Here is an 18124-nt window from a genome sequence, read left to right as displayed (position 1 = left end):
AAATCAAAATACAACTGGATCAATGAAGTACCAAAGTACATAAAGTTAATGTGATCCAGAAAACTAGATGTCAAATCACAACAGGAATGCTGAACTTGTTATATCTTGGTAAAATAACGTATTAGCCTATTTTCAAACAAGATTTTTAGCACTCAGAATGACAAAAATGTTAGTATAGTCATGAAAATAAATTAATACTCTTGTCCCAGCTCTAGAGACAAATCAATGTGAATGTTTCCAGATGATACAGGACATGGTATATGGTGTTAGTCAACCCCATCTCATGCACTCCTCTACATGAAGAGATATTAAATTAATAGCCTGTATATAAAACTAGTCCAAAACAGTATTTCAGAAATAGCTCTTTATGGAAATTCCTAAAGAGCTGTTTTCAGTCAGCTGAAGTTAATTAAATAAAGTCTGGAAAAGACCCACTGAATTTATAAGAGCCTTCATGTGTGATACCTTGCAGAGACAGGGCCTTACTTCTCATTCCAGACTTGCCAACAAAGGCAAAGACACATGGGATGTCATTCAGCTTTTTTTTTTTTTTTTAATCCAAAACTACACCTTTTTAGGGAGGATGTAGAGCTTTCCCTTCCTAAATGTTCCATCTTGCTTATTGTAGGAGTCAACTTACTCAGTGGCACTCCACCCCTCTGTGAAGAAGCACCACTGCAAGTAGTATGGAGCTACACAGATGTGTTTAGTCAAATTTTACTAGGTGAAAAATTTAACAGCCAAATTCTGCCAGCCTTTTCCCTGATTTGGCCTCTTGCCTTTACACGGCTGCTCATTTTCACGAAATACGCAGTTTATTTTTATTTTAAAACTACCACTACCCTTTAAACTTTACTTGGCTAGTGGCTTCAACATTACTGGCTACACTGGCAAACAGACTGTTTAATTACAGAAATCTCGTTTCTCAATTTTTCAACACTTTCATAAAGGCATACAGCATATACATTACAACTAAATAAACACATGAATATATATTTTTTTTATATATTTAAGAGATGAATCCTGAATTTACATCTTATTCCAGTCATCCAAAAACACACTGCAGGGCATTTATTACTTGTCCTCAGGGTCCATAGCTGGGCACAGATAAATGAGTATCAACACCTGACTAAACCAGGGAACATGCTATTCATGCTTCATCTTGAGATGGAGCCAGAAGCTAGTTACTGTTAACTCCCTGGTTAATAACAAGTTACATATATTTCACGTCTACTGGACTGTACCTAACTGTGAGAGATTTAAGAGTGCCCACAATACAAATAACTATCTAGGATAAATCTTCCACTAGCTGAATCTAAAATACCTGTCTTTAAGACTTGTATAAGTCTTACAAATACTTTCAAAATATTTACTAAAAGCTACAATTCAACAACCTGAACTATTACTAGAACTATCTAAATATCTGAAACAGTCATGAACTCAAAAGCAACTCTCTGTATCTGTGTCAAAGCTAATATGACACTAGACTGCTTTCAACAAAAATTTAATAGGCTTTTCAATTTTTTAAGCTCTCAGGACTAAATGCTCAACATTGAAATTGGATGGAAAAGATGTCTGAAACGAGAAAGAAGTGATCAGTGGATTGTAGAGATGAGAATGTGAATAGAGATGAAAATGTGAAGCACGGAGTATCCAGGTAGATTTTTATGGTGTTCCTTTATTTTGTAGTTTGAAGGTGACAACTTGTTCCATATACTCTGTGAGCTTACACTAACTGAACCTGACAACTGGAGTCTAAAATTCAACTGCGAGCTAGAAAAAAATAAAAGAGTAACCAATGTTTTTTAAAGTAACTGGGATGCAAACTGCCTGGAATGGCAGTTGATCCAAAGCTGCATAGCTTTTTCAAACAACTCATTTGTTGATGACAACTACAAGAGTCAACAGTTAGACTGGTGCCTGCAGTAATACCAGAAATTTTTTCACAGCACTAAAACCTTGAGGACTTTGACCTAACTCAAGCTGGAGAGAAAATGCTGAGGAGCAAGCATGCACAGCGTACAGCTGAAGAATCAGAAGTTCCATTATGTTAGATCAAGAACTCAGCACTTAATGTTTAACTCTTATTTTAGTATAGTTAATGTTTGGTAGTATATTTAGTCAGAGAACTTTTCCAAAGCTCTTAAAGTCTGATTTGATTTTCAGGAGAAAGTATCACAGTCTCTAGCTGGATATATAAAGTCAGTTTTGTAAAAGAAGGTCTTGGCTGATTGCAAGTTAAAATTAACTTTGCTCCACCAGTGTAATTATCCTATATTCAGTTGATTTGAGTTGCATTGGGTCCTAAAAGAATTTGTTCAACTACAATGCAGCTTACCAATATAACTTAATTAATCTTTATCATAAGCATGTGGGAACATACCAATGCAAATTTTAATACATTTGCAAAGCATTTACAATATTTTAGCAATAACCGAGTATCTGCTTGCCTACCTCTTAAAACTTACTTTCTACCAGCAATCTAAGAGCTACTCTGTCAAACAGAACTCAGATTCACTACTTCACACATTTTTTATTTAAGGGTACTACTGTGAGGTTTGCATTGCCCTTGAAAAGAAGGGCGGACTCTTACCAGATCTCTTCCCCCTAGAGATGAAATTTCCTCTGCTCTTAACCTTTAATCCTAAAAAAATAATGTATTTTCCATTTCATACTGATTGCTTTGGTTCCTCTAAAACTTTTACCAAGAATCTTCTAGTCACTTGAATTTTAAGTAAGAAAGTTAAGTAAGAAAGGAGCTACAAAAAGCTCTTTTAGTAAGAGGCAAGATACTCAGCTACTGATAGAACTATCTTAGATGTTTAAAAGTTTTAGAATCCTCTTGAGAGTCTCATTGTTAAAGTAACTTCAATACTTTTTTCTCTTATAATGAAAAATAAGCCTACACCATCTTTGTAGTATGGTTGCAGTCAGGAAATCAACTGAGTCTCTGAAATCTCTCAGAATAAAAAAAATGGCTTGTTCTGATTAAATCACACAGACCAAACAGGTTAAAACAAAGCAGTAAGAAGCTCTAGGAGTTAAACTCTTACAGACTTTATAAACAATGGACAATTTGTAAATAAATCCCTTTTGGTAACCTCAGCTCCAAATGCTGACAAAATACAACCTACTACATAAGCAATCCTATACAGTAAATACAGACAGCAAACAATGACCAAGTGAATACCTGCAGCACAAAACAGCAAAAATTTAAAGAAATTTACCAGTGACTGTCTTGAGATCCAACTTTGTTTTTGATGTAATCCCAGAGCTATAATTTCTCTATATTACTTGTGAAGCATTTTATATTCTGTGGTAAAATTACCTCCAGAGATAATCTCAATGTCCAGATACACCAGAAATTTATTTTGAGATTTATTTTGAAGTTTTGCAAAAGCTTTGGCTGTAAAAGCCTTCAGTCACAAAATACTGAAACACTGAGAAATAAAAAATGAATTAAATCTCTCCAATAGGTATGACATGAGATCATTTAGTGATGAAAATAAAGCTTAATTAATATTATTGACAGCATTTTAAACACTAGCTCATGTCACAATAAGACAAAAATTAAACATTTTTACAATTCAATGTGTGGAATCTTTCACTGATTTTTTATCTATTGTTCTGCTGAAGTTTCTTTCAATACATTCACAACTTGCAATCAATGATACACTTATGAATTATGTATGCATACAGTTTAGCTATTGATGGTGGGTGGCAATGAAACAACTCTTAGATAGAAATGCTAACCTCACTGCTCTGATTCAATTCTGGCCAGGTCTGGTTTAGGGATGGCATTGATGGAGACTTGCTTGGAGGTGCTTCTGCTGGAGAGCTGGAATAACCTACCTCACCGGTCTGTTCCCCAACTTCTGAAATGAAAGAAATGACTATAAACCAAAATCATGTACGGCATTCAGTTTGTTTTCAAAAAAAGCTGTTCACATCTCAAGTGCTAAGTATCCCTTATTTAAACTTTTAAGAGAACTGTTTGGATTAGAAGGGACCTTAAATATCATATAGCTCCAACCCCCCTGCCATGGTCTGCTAGACCAGGTTGCTCCAAGCCCCATCCAGCCTGGCCCTGAACGCTTCCAGGGATGGGGCATCCACAGCTTCTCTGGGCAGCCTGTGCCAGTGCCCCAGCACCCGCTGAGTAAAGATTTTATTTTTTCTGAATATCTAATATAAATCTACCTGCTTTTAGTGTAAAGCCATTATTCTTTTCCTGTCCCTACACCTCCTGATCAGATTATTCCAAGTAAATACCTAGCAACAGACAAAACAGTCAAATCACATGTACCATCAGGTGCTACCCTTCTTTAGAGGATCTTCCTGAAAAATCAGACTTTGAACGTTATTCCAAATCTTACTGGCTTCCCTGTACTTCAGGTTTTAAATAGCACTTTCAAATCTCGATTATATGTACAGGTAAATATAATTACTTACAGGATGATAACTTTACACTTGTGTTTATTAGCTAAAACCCAGCACTAGCAAGTTATCTTACAGAATAAAATACGCCCTTATATAAGATAAAGTAAAAATGGTGTATCAATGCAAACAAAAAATATGAGAACAGATGAAGTAAACCACTCCCTTAAAAGACCATTCTGCAAAGAGGATTTAAGTTTTAAGCTTCTTAACGAAAAGAATGATGTTTCCATTCATTTCATCTTGCAAACTGAACCAGTCTAGCAGCTGTCACATTGCAACTGTACATTGTTACTGTAATTACAATTTTCCCTGGGCTTTCAGCAGGTAGAATCCCTTGCAGAAAGCATCGTCCTCCAGCGTTGTACCAGTTTTCATGACGCAGCACTCTTTTGTTCTTTTCTAACTATAAAGGAATTGGGTAACCTAAATGTAAACAGCAGATTAGACATCCTGCATGACACAATGAAATCCTGCTTAGTGTCAGCTAATTTGCTACACAGACTACAAGTAATGCCTTGAAAGCTTCCAACAACTGAAGTTCAGTTTACAAATGTATAACGTAGCAAGAACAGGTGGAAAAAGTGACTGATAAGTAGCTATACAAACTAACAATGTCTATAGACCAGAGAATTAAAACTCTGAACGAGGTAAAATACTGTAGAAGACTATTTAAATTACCACTTAAAAGGACTGCTTGAAAGAAAATAATGCAGAAATTATAATCTATAAAAAAATTTAAAAAGGATTGGTTTCAGGCTTCTCAGCAACTAAACTCTACAGCCTGCTCTTCTGCTATAACTCTGTATTGTGTCTGCTGTCTTTCATTGTGAAGAAGCTCATGACAAATCCAACACCAGATGGTGTTGCATGGTTTGGAGGGGGTGGGGAATATGTAAAATTGCTGCTCAGAGAAAAATTCAAACTGGGAATGCTTGAATGAATGGTGGCCAACCACACCTTGAAAAACCAACAGCAGCCAATATTTCTGAAGTACTGCTGGAGACAGCAGGAGGCACAGCCTAATAACAATATCCAAAACTCTTCCAGAAAGAAATAAAAATTGTCCCATCTTAAGCCCGTAATGTCAGTAACACCTCAGTCTTTAAACAAAAAGAAAACAGAGAAAAACCAGTAACTTGTCAAAACTTCAAAGATCTTATACACTTTGAGTAAACAGCCAGGTGCGAAGTTGAGACTTGTTTCCAAAATTATGCCCAGTACCTGTATGACTGTCCTTCCGAATAAAATGCCTTAAAATATTAAAGATACAAGCTGCATCTAATATCTGCTTTAGGAAAAAACTGACAATAAACATTATATCAAGTTATCAAGACCTTCACAGGCAGCATGATGTCTGCAAATAGCCAGTATGACATTGTGGCCACTGTACACAACATTAATATACTAAATTCAACATATACCAGTAGTAATATTTTAGAAATACATATTTCTACTACTAATCTTAAATGCAAAGTTAAAAAATAAAAGCTGAAAACTGCTGTGGACAGGCTACGTGGCTACCTGTAATTCAAGGAATTTACAGATACCCACATGAAAAATTAAGACATTTCTGAAAAAGTTTGAGTACAGCTAATGAGACACAAAGCATGACAGATTCTCCATTAAAAATTGTCCAGAAGCACAAAATTAATTCGTAACTATGCTGTATTTTGTTAAAATTCATAAGTCATGCTGTATTTTGTTAAAAACTGTACTTTTTAATACAAATGTTTTTAGTTAGGAATGACATAATTATGAAATACACTTTTAGCCTTAAAAGCATCCTGTAGAAATTAAGTATTATTGCAAAAATTCAATCTGTTTTCTGTTATTGAGGAAGGCATCTCTGAGAGACAAAATACCAGCGACAGAAGATCTAACTTTATTTTCCTTAAAAAGAAGTGCCATTGCTGCAACAGCCTAAACAAAAAACAAATTTATGGAAAAGCAAAATCTTCTCTGAGTTTCATAAAGGATTGTTGGCTTTTATAAACAGAGATAAAATTGAGTTTAAAGGAAAATATTGATGTTAATTTTCACAATAGATGTTAGACTAGTGTTCATTTCAGCTGCAGATCATAAATTCCAAAGACAGATGCTATGAACAGTACTCAATTCTTGAAATAAATGTTTAATGACTTGGAGAGAAGTATCTGCACAATTTTCTGATTTCATACTCTCCTCACTGCAGTTTTCTTCTACAGCTAGTTTTTACGTTGACACATCTGACTCATTCTGAAGGGCTGACATTATCTATTTACAAATACCACAACAAAATGCTGTATCTTAAGTGAAGCCACTGCAATCCAGATGGTTCTTTTAAGTTTATGATCCAATTCAAAATACTAAAACCATTCAAACGCATTGCAGAATTGCCACATTATTCTATGAACTTAACACACCTCATTTCTCTCCCTGATCAGCATAAAGATCACAGAATCATAGAACGCTTTGGGTTGGTAAGGAATTTAAAGACCATCGAATTCCACCCCCCCGCCATGGGCAGGGATGCCACCCACTAGCCCAGGTCGCTCAAAGCCCCATCCAGCCTGGCCTTCAACACTTCCAACCCAAGCCATTCTATGATCTATGAAGGATGGGGCATCCACAACTTCTCTGGGCAACCTGTTCTAGTGCTTCACCACCCTCTGAGTAAAGAATTTCTTCCAAATATCTGAACTAAACGTACCCTCTTTTTAGCTTAAAGCTATTTCTCCTTGTCCTATAACTACACTCCCTGATGAAGAGTCCCTCCCCATCTTTTCTGTAGCCCCCTTTAGGTACTGAAAGGCTGCTTTAAGGTCTCTCTGGAGCCTTCTCTTCTCCAGGCTGAACGACCCCAACTCCCTCAGCCTGTCTTCATAGGAGAGGTGCTCCAGTCCCTCTGGACTTGTTCTAATGCTTCCATGCCCTTCTTGTGCTGGGGGCCCCAGAGCTGAACGCACACTCCAGCTGGTGCCTCACAAGAGCAGAAGAGGGGGAGAATCACCTCCCTTGCCCTGCTCGCCATGCTCCTTTTGAGCCAGCCTGGGGTATGGCTGGCTATCTGGGCTGCAACTCCACATTGCCAGCCTATGTTGAGCTTCTCATCAATCAACACCCCCAAGTCCTTCTCCTCAGGGCTGCTCTCAATTCATTCTCTGCCCAGCCTGTATTTGTGCCTGGGATTGCCCTAACCCAGGTGCAGGACATTGCACTTGGCTTTGTTGAAACTCATGAGGTTCACACAGGCCCACCTCTCAAGCACGTCCAGGGCCCTGCAGCTGGCATCCCGTCCCTCCAGTGTGTCGACCACACCACACAGCTTGGTGTCACTGGCAAACCTGCTGCGGTGCACTTAATCCTGCTGTCCATGTTGCTGACAAAGATGTTAAACAATGCCAGTCCTAGCACCAACCTCTGAGGAACGAGGAACACCCCTCGTTACTGATCTCCATTTGGACACTGTGCCATCGATCACAACTCTTTTGAGTGTGACCACACAGCCAACTCCTTACCCACTGAGCAGTCCATCCATTAAATGAATGTCTCTCCAATTTAGAGACAAGGATATTGTGTGGGGTATTGCCACCTCCTTTAAAAATTGTTTTCAAAATTCTGTAGGGCAGCAGTGCTATACCACACAAAATTAAAATGGAAAGATACAACAAATTTCAAGTGCAGAGCTGAAGCTTCCATGCTTCCAGTGTGGAAGGTGAAGGAAAAGTTTCTAACAAAAAAAAAAAAGTAAATAATGGTACTGTTAACGCACTGAAAAAGTTTAAAACTGGTATCAAAGAAAGTAAAGGGAAAAATCAAGTAATTCACTTTCTTGAACTGCCTGAAAGTATGGTATTGTTGCTTCAGTCAGCAGAACAGGATCACTAACACAATTTTTTTCTTTGAGAAAGTTGTTATCCCATGAAAAATTCAGTCAAAAAACTATTTCAGTGTCATACTTTACAGTTCCCATTTCTAAGGTGGCTGTGTAGTGAGCTTTTATTGAAATACAGCTTTTTATGGGAAAAAATATTAAGAAATTTAACTGGTTGATCTTTCTACACTTCATTTATAGTCCTCAGGGTGAACACATCTTAATATACACAGTAACCTGCACTTAGATATATTAGTAAATTTTAATTATAAATTAATGGGTTATAGAAATATGGATTTGAACTGCTGCAACTACAGGTGAAGTTACAGCTAAGTCAGTAACTTCTCCTAAAATATTTAACCATAATATTTATCTGGTGATAAATCCATGTCAAGTGCTAGAAAAAATCAGCTATTTCCAACACCAGTGGCCCAAATATAGAAGAAATACACTTAACTGTATAAAACTTAAGAAGTTTGCAAGTCTCTTTTCATTGTTGCCATTAAAAACATCAGCAGAATCAAGTATCGGTTGGATTTTATTTATTTTTAGCATACAGCATAGTAACCTTTCAATATTCACCAGAATAAGATAACTTCCCTTTAATATGAGAGAGGAAAAACATTTTTACTCCTACAAGAAGTTTTTCCTCAAATTTAAAGACTACTTTGTACTTCATAAAAATAAGTACAAGTTTTAACAAAGCTGCCTGTAAAATAACATATACAACTTCTTGGTTTATGTCCAATATATAAAGTTTCCAGACAACTTCAGTTATATGGCAAAACTCTCAAAACTGGCTATGCCAATGAAAGTAGTGGACCGACCAGGTATGTATGTAGATATTTCTACATATATAGCAATATTTTTTGTTATTCCATATCCTATGAAGATGTTGCTTGGCAATCACCTTGACGCAAAAATAGAGTGGATAGTTTTTAGGCATTTGCTAGACCTTCACCCAATTAATTGTAGATTTTTCTTACGGAAGTCTTCTCCATAGTAACGTGCTTACTCATACTGAGAACACTGTAGTTGCTGCTGACTGCAGCTGAGAGGCTGAGGAACTGAGCTACTCCCACAGAACATGGTTTAATTATTAAAGCAAGAGCCACTCTATCTAGTTTAAGAACTCATCAATAATTGCCAGGTCAAAAATCTCTGAAATCTGACAAACACAGTAGGAAGGGACCCCCCTTTTGAAATATTTAGTAAAAAGAAAAGCTCTAGAAAACCATGATACCCGTACAACACCTACAGTATAACCTGACATTCCAAAGTAAAGACTGCTTAATGTTGTTTTTCTAGCCAATAGATTTCAATTTTTAAAAAAGCAACACAAATATAGAAGTCATCAGTAGTGAATGGTACCTAAAAACATCTTTCCTCTGAACACAAGATTGTAAGCAACAATAAAGTAAAAAGGCTACAAGTTTTATTACCTATGTTCAAAGCCTCACCATCAAGAATGGTAAGAATGGAATTCTGAGGAGTTATCTGAAGTTAATTTTAACACAATTATTTCAAGTTCTACAAAGATTCAGTATTCAATGCAAGTATAGTATTTATGAAGTAGGCTATAAATATTCAGCTTTATTTATCTGTTTTAAAATAATAAAAAAAAAAAGATGGCCAAAACCAGCCTGTTTTTAAATAGCACATTTACATGGAATAGTAGTTTGCTTTTCAGTGATGCTTCCACTTTGCTTTCTAAGTGTTTTAGACAAATATTAACAAGCTGAACTCATACATTCAACGGTTTACCTGGGAGCAACCAAATTTAAAGGACTATGCACAGAAAAATTAGTTGTGAGGGCAACAGAGGATAAATTCTGCTGTTTAGTCAAGTGTAGAATTAAAATAACTGCGCTATTTAATCCTGTGCTTTTAAACTACCTAACTGTCCTACCCCTATCACTTAATCTCAGAATATTTTTTAATAAATATTTTTTACCTTTAATACTTAGAAACTCATGCCCTATTTTCAGAAATTTTAGCAAACAAAGCATATTTATTTGAAACCAAGTTTGAAGTACATTTGGATTGGGAATTTGGAATACAATGGTAACCATGAGTAAATCTATATTGTGATAATCTTGTTTTCCTTAAGTCACCTATAAAGAACACAGGCTGCATTTCCAAATGAGACCATATGTATACTATGTTTAAATAGCATCTCCATGTAGAGAAATATATATGTACTTGGATTACTTCTGAGCACTGATTAAGATTTCTAAAAATTGCACAATGATTCACTTTTCACCAAGTATAGCAAAATGATCACTTACAAACCTACAAGTGTCTGCTGATATAATATAACCTTACCTATGACATCAATTGCAAATACCAAAATTTGTGCTGAAACATGTCTTACCCGTTGAGTCTTCCAAATCAATCAGTTTGGGCATTAAACTTTCAGGTAGCTTTTCTGGCAAATCATATCCATTCTTCCTAGCAACCACCAGATGAAATGCAGCACAGAACTCATCCAACGTCAGTGCACCGTCTTTATCAAAATCCGAGAGTTCCCTAAAAAAGGAAAACTTAGTATAAACATAACAGAATTTCTTAAGTTTATTTCCAAATGACAAACTTTTGTTGTGCTACTTAGAAGATCAAAGAACGCAGCCTGTAGTTTATTTACCCTATTAAGCACTCCATATTAGTGCTACGTGCTTTATTCTTCAAAAGGTGAGCTTTTATCAAGTGACATTTCTTAGAATATTTAAACCCACTTATTTCTCTCCATTTGGTTTAATTTTTACTCCTTTCCCTGCATTTGAGACAGTACTACACAACGTTATTGGTCTCAGATTTCTGGCATACTAAAGCACTTTCTTCAAGTGCCTAGAAATGATACTGCTGAGGTAACATGATTTGTTTTTCAATAGGAAAAAATTAGTTAGAAATCATTACACTGTTTGAAAGACTAAATCTGTCAAGGTAAGCCATTTAATGATAGAATGCAATGATGCAGTATAAATTCTAGAACACAATAAAAGACAAGATCTGCATCGAGTCAAAGATGAATTGATTATAAAGTACCACTAATTGCATTTAAAAATATTTGCATCTGTATGTTTAAATAAAACATACTGAGACTCAAAAAATACAGGATTAAGGAATTTATTATTTGTATTTAAATACAACTTTAACAATATAAAATCTCAGAGTACTTCTTACTCTGAAGGGCTTGAACTTTCTTCACAAGCTAAAAAAATGCTTTTTTAGTAATGTCAGGCTAGACCCATTGAAGCCCACTGAAGTAATATTTGCATAAACGTAAGACTAAACTTGCTAGAGTAATAGTGAAATGTTACTTAACACATTCTAGAAAACAAAAAATTAGGTAACTGATTGCCAGGTAGCTGTGATCTTTCAAAACAATCTCAATACGCATTACACTTACCAAATATGAGAAAGTTCAAGAATAGGTAGTTTTGATTTAGTGAAAAATTCTTTAGCTGCAGATCCTGAAAAATTACAATAACAATTTTTAATATTTGAACCAAGTTAAATAATTAGAAGATTTTCAGATTTATGATCAAGGAGATAAGCTACTTGGCAAAGGTTTGGGGAAAAAGCAGAACTTATTTCTAGAACTGAAGCAAAAAAGGCAAACGGGTTTCAAGTCCTTTCTTGAATTACACTGCAGTTTACCAGGAAGCTATCAGTAAAATGCAGAACTTTCTTTGAAATGGTATGCAAACCTGGAGTACCCAACAAAGTCTTTGTAACAGAACTACTGCACCCACAATTATATTTTTTTAAAGAGTAACTTACCTGGTATAAATCCGTTTAGATCAGGTTGAATGGTTTTAAACTGATTAACATAATACTGCCTTTGTTCATCAGTAATTTTCCAGGGGTCATCATAACTACTTGATTGCCTACGAATTTCATTGGTTGTTGTAGCTGATGCTACAGTTCGTACTGTTGTCTGGTCCTGAAATGAAATATTTTTCCTCAGTATTATCTACCTAAAGTGTTCCTATGAATTCTGAACTTCTTGCCTTCAAAAAGTAAAGCATAGTTAAATCTCACAGTTCTTTAGAAACTACAAGAAACTATCAACAGATTGTATCTACCGGATAGTGACAGGGTATTTTTGCACATGGATACGCATGGGTAGGAATGATTGCAGGTATGTAAGCAAAAAAAAAAAGCACGGCACATTTGCAAAGAAGCTAAGCACAAATAATTCAAAGCCATAACTGCTGACATTTCTAAGATTAGTAACTTCCAGTTAAATCACTCCAAATGAGGTCAACTCAATTTAAACAAGTATCTGCTGGGTATACAGCACTGAACAGACTACAGCACAGCTACATGGTAAACATTTGCAGTGAAAAATATGAAAAAAGGACTGCAACAATCTGAATGAAGCAAATTAAATACCAATAAAGTGTCACACCTGGACAGAAGCAGGATGCATGGCTAAAAGAGCACTGGTTGGTGGGGTATCTGCAAAACTGACCCAATTTTCTTGGTGAGGTGGTGGTGAATGGCCAGACCATATGGGATCACTAGAAGTAGATGAGCCTGAAAGTAGAAGAAACATTTATTTCAGAACACAGCCCTGAAAAACTGTCTTAGAACTACAGGTATGGAAAACAGTGAAAAAAGCCTGAAACACAGGCTCCTGCCAGGAAGACACCCACTTCAAGAATGGTGAAAAAAAATAAATCCAAATTACACCAAGGTTATAAGAGTCTTTCCTGACAACTCCCGTAGATTTCTACATTAGATAAACTTAAATTTGTACTAAAAATACAGAAGGAAGAAGTTTATTGCACATGTGTAAACTTTAAATTGGGTTTTATACGTTTAATAATTCTTGAATAATACTCATAGTTTTAAGTTAATTGAAATGAGCTCCTGTATGGACGGTTATTTGGAAGTGGCAAGTGATCTCAGCATGCCACTTACTTTAAACTTTTATTTTTTAGGTTTTAGCTTGTCTTTCAAATACACAGCCTTTGAAATTCCTCTTAATCTCACACTTTTTGGCACATAAAATTTAGAATTTTTTAAAAAATTAACTCAGCTACTTAAAAACAGTCCAGTTTATAAAAGGCATACTGATGACATCCACAGCGTATTAAATAACTGGAACACAGTAATTGTCATTCACCCAGTGCCTTGTTATAAGCTACTTCTGAAATACTGCCATTAAAACAATGATTAAAACAATTATTATTAAAACAATGATGAAGCAAACCTTAAAAGATTTGGCCATCCACTGTTCAGCATGCAAGGAACTCAGAGAAGAGGGAAAATGAACCATCTGAAAGGCCAGAAGAATTCCAGGACTCCCTTCAACTCAATTCTTAATAGAAATGCTGAACTCCTTAGATCTAAACAGCAGTTGTGGAACTGAATACTTTACTCTTCTTGAACAAGAAAATGCTTTCTCTTGAAATACTTTATTTCAAGAAGAACGTAAATAGAATTTGAGAATAGAATGTCTCCTCTGTAGAAGCAGATTCCCTTTTAAAAGGCAGGCCAACTTTTTGTGACTTTTTATAAATACACCACACGACCCACAAACGAGAAGTACGTTAATGACACAACTGCCACTAAGATCCAAATTGAAGCAATAAAACCCCAAAATTGATTCTCAAGAAACCGAGAAACCAGAAGAAGCTAGAAGAGATCCATTTTCATATTGGTAATTTATTCTATGAAATTAATAAACAGTTTCAGGTTCTTGGAGATTGTTTACCTGTAGTGTTTTCAATCTGCAGTAAGCACAAAGGAAATCTGAAAATCAGTGAGACACACTTAGGGCTAACACCTAGAGTAACAGTAATGTTGCCAGTATACAAAGTTGCTAAATAATATTTGATGGTATGCAATTACTTTTTAGTTCCATAAACAACCTTTTTCTAAGAAAGTAATGAGAAAAAAAGGTTAAAACCAGTTTGTTTGTTGTTCTCCAATGTACAACAACCATAATTGTACATGACACATTTAAACTCACATTACAAAGAAGAAAAATAGAGACTTTTAGGAGGAGGATATAAAATGATTTTTGGAAGAAATAAATCGAATATACAAAATCAAAAGGTTTCATTATTTCTGATTTTCAACAAGATAATGAAATAGAACCCCCTCCACTTTTTTTTTTTTTTTTTTTAATTGGCTTTACCAGGATAAAGAGCCACTATTAACTGACTTGTCCCCTAATGTGCCTCCACTTCTGAACGCTCCCCATTTGACCTGGAGTTTCCAGTGACTAGCCCAAATTCCTGAGACTAAAGGCAATGTGTTTGAGCATTCTTTTTGCCTCCAGTGTTCTTCAGTAGCTAGCCTAACTCTAAAGCTTCAGAAAGAAGCATGCAGGAAAGCTCAGTTTAAATCCACCAGCTCTCTCTCTCTCAGCATAGGGCTAACAAACTAGACTCAGGCAAACCTTTTCCATCTCTACTATGAAAATGCCATGTTCCAAGTTTACTTTTGATGAAACTGCTTTCCCTTTCTCTGTCCTGCAGCAACTTACATTAGTACCACTAAGCTTGGATGTTTCTTCCTACCTTTATTTCTTCCAACAGTTTTAGTACTGTTCAATCTGTACCCCTCTTTGAATTGCACCTTTTCCAGAGCAGTACTGTCATAGAAATGGGGACACCAGTAGCACCGAATTGTATTAACTTCCAAGTACTTCACACACATTAGTCCTGTCACCCCTGTTCAAATCTTCCAGGGACACTCTTGTTCTGCTGTTCTGGCTATGCTGATTTTTTAGGGGACAGACATCCCTTGTCTTTTAGAACACTGAAAAAAAAAAGACTGCCTATGTGGACACCTAGACTGTGGACAACTATACACACATTCATGAAATACCACCAGCCAGTAGCTCTCAATCACCAAAAACTACGCTTATTTTGCACTTTAATTAGGAAAAAAAAAAAAATCACTCTCCAGTTTCTTCTCAAACTACAAAACCAGACTGGGAACCCAGATGTAGAAGAGAATGTTGACAAAAACTGAGTCATAGGGAAGACTCAGAACAGTCAGTACTTATGATCTGAAAAGCAAATGAAGAAATAAAACTTCAAAACTGTGTGCTTCTATCACAGAATGCAATCAAAAGCACTGTGAATCAAGTGTATGCCTAACACTGATTATCACATATCAGATTAGGACAAGCTAGAGAAGTCTTAATGCAATGTTTACTATGAAGACAAAGCTTGAATTCCCATGGCTGCTCTATATTCTTCTCCTATAACAATGTGTTGGTATTCAAGCTAACTTCTGGAAAGTGATCTAATTTCCCATGGGAGAAAAGTTACCCCTTCACTTTAGACTGTTTCTTATGTTTGTAGTTTATCTAGATAAGAAGTAGCTTATACTTTTCAATAAGACATGTCAATGTGGATTTTCTTTTCAGATCTAATATTTCAAGTAGTTCTGCAAACTAGCTCTCCTTACCACTAATTTGTGAAGAAACAAAACCAGGTGAGTAAAACAATGAAATGCTGTAGAGCTCCTCCCTCCCTGAATAACCACACATGTAACAAGGCCAAGTATCAGTAATTACTCAAGTATTAAGTAGGAGACAAAGGATCATATAGTGCCCTACAAGCTCAGTAAATTCAAGCAATAGACATCCTCCACTTCTGTCCACAAAGTTTCCTGATTGCTGATTTCACTAGCTGTAGCAAAATCAGTCCCAACAAGGAAAACAAATGAGGACAGCTTGGGGCTGCAAATTCTCATACATACTCAAGCATTGAAATAAAACTTTCAGGTAATGCCAAAGAAAGCTAGCAGAGACCCTATGACTGAACAGAAGACATTTTCTGACTAGTTTAAAATCATTATTTGGATATTACCAACATAAATGCTCTGTTTCCAGTCCAAACTACAAGATGATCAAACTTAGAAATAAGTTCTAGTCCCATGGCATGCCACTCAATCATTTGAATTTGGGCATGCAGAAGGGATGTTTTCTCCCAGGTTTCTCAGAGTCAGCATCCTTCTAGATGCTGAAGCTTGAATGCAAAATGAGCTGAAGGTAACAGAATTTTTTCCTCTTCTGTAGTTCTAGAAGCAGGAGGGTCCTACCTCACATTCAATTCTGCTTCTGTATGTAGCAGGTTTGGCTAGGATGCAATTATAGCAGCTAATATGGTTCTATGTTTTAAATTTGTGACCAGAACAATAGTGCATCAGTGTTTCAGCTATGACTGAACAGCGTTTGCAGAGCATCAAAACCTGTTTCTCTCTGCCCCCTTCAGTGAATAGACTGGGGAATGTGCAGGAGGCTGGGAGGTGATACAACCAGGCAGATGACCCAGAAGAACCTAAGAGATTCCACACCACATAGCACCATGCGCAGCAATAAAACTTGAAAAGGCTGGGGGAGTTTAGCAATCAGACATTTTTGCTTGGGAACATTAACACAACTTTTAACAGTTTTACCTTAACACATGTAAATCAAACACCTAGAAGACTTGGTAGGCTCAGGTTTTAATAGAACTGACTAACATTTAAGGATGAGACCTAAACTAACCATAAACTTCACTTCCCACAGGTGACCAGTGTCTGTCACCAAACTGTTCCTGATGTTAAAGTAAACTATGTCTTCTGGGGCCCACCTTAACAAGAAGTCTTGAACAAAGACGGTAACAAACCTTAGCTTATGATTTCAGATCACCTGTGTAAACTCACTGAGCTAGTCATGACAGTGTCTCAGATTCCAGCTTCTTATGAAGAATCACTATTGTAACTGAACTTGTGGGAAACTAGGTGGCAAGAACTGTAAAATCCAAATTCTTTTGTTCTGTTGAGACAGGAACCAGTTTTCTTCCCCAAGAAATTAAGAACTGCAGCTCTAAGTGCTGCTTGATACTTCTGATACAAGACTATATGTAAGGTCAATTAATGACAATTGAGTCATTATCTATGAATTTATTGTACACCTGATTTGATACAGAAAAGTACTATTTCATTTTCTTCACTGTGGGAATATGATGATGCACTGGAATGTCTTTCCTACGCACAGGTCACTATTTCTTTGACCTCCTCTTTCTTCAAACAGAAATTACACTTCAATTTTTAAGTGCAACATGCTATTATTAGACCCATTAGAAATATTTTCATACTTGAGGGTACATGCTTTAAGTTGACAACCCCACCACTACTCTCAAACAGTATTTCACATACTATGAAATACAAGCAGAGAGACCTGGGTTCTTACTGTTCTTGGATCACAAGTGAAATGGCATAGTCCTGCTTCAAGTCCTAGTGAAATAATGCAGCTACAAATTACCCGATTTCTCAGCAACATTTTACATCAGAATCAAGATGAGCTTGCAGCACTGTTTTTAAGGAAAGCAAAGAAGCTATCAAAACTTCTTTTTCAAGCTTGCAATAAAAGCAACTAAACTTTGCAAAGGAAGAGGTATCAAGGAACTGAATGCTGAAAAAAAGAATCACAAACAGTATGCTTAAATGGCTGGACTAAAGCGCAAACATACTAATAATGTTTATTTTTGATTCTAAATTGAGTATTATTTACTATTAAGTGCCAGCCAAACACTGACATCAACCTGTGCATAAAACCCATTTCACTTCTTAATGTCCATGAAAATAAGTTTTATTTCTTTATTCAACTAATTCTAACAACATAATACCTGGTCCTCTATGGATGCTTACAACTACAGAGTAAGGATAAACTGAAAGATCAATTAGAATATCAAGGCTGAAATAAACAACCAACGACAGTTCAACCTGAAATCACAACCTACAAAATGCAACTATTATTTATGAGTATCAAAAATGAAATCTGAATTAGAATTACTGCACCGTTCCCAAATGCAACTC

At 36.0% G+C, this 18124-nt stretch overlaps 1 protein-coding gene across 10 annotated transcripts in view; it reads right to left on the bottom strand.

Annotated features, from left to right (window-relative positions):
• The window catches only part of REPS1 (RALBP1 associated Eps domain containing 1), a 65504-nt gene that overhangs the window by 18137 nt on the left and 29243 nt on the right, over positions 1-18124 (bottom strand). For 8 of the 10 annotated variants that reach the window (XM_082755586.1, XM_082755585.1, XM_082755584.1 and 5 more), the window contains exons 5-9: positions 12708-12835; positions 12077-12239; positions 11703-11766; positions 10668-10822; positions 3754-3875 (exon numbers count right to left, since the gene is read on the bottom strand). In XM_082755586.1, coding sequence (XP_082611712.1) covers positions 3754-3875; positions 10668-10822; positions 11703-11766; positions 12077-12239; positions 12708-12835 — 632 coding nt within the window. The remainder of the gene's footprint in view (positions 1-3753; positions 3876-10667; positions 10823-11702; positions 11767-12076; positions 12240-12707; positions 12836-18124) is intronic. The other 2 variants (XM_082755581.1, XM_082755583.1) reach the window with 1 other exon arrangement.

Source organism: Aythya marila (assembly GCF_965140915.1).
Source record: "Aythya marila genome assembly, chromosome: 3".
Lineage (NCBI taxonomy): Eukaryota > Metazoa > Chordata > Aves > Anseriformes > Anatidae > Aythya > Aythya marila.
This window is presented reverse-complemented; position numbering and strand designations above follow the sequence as displayed.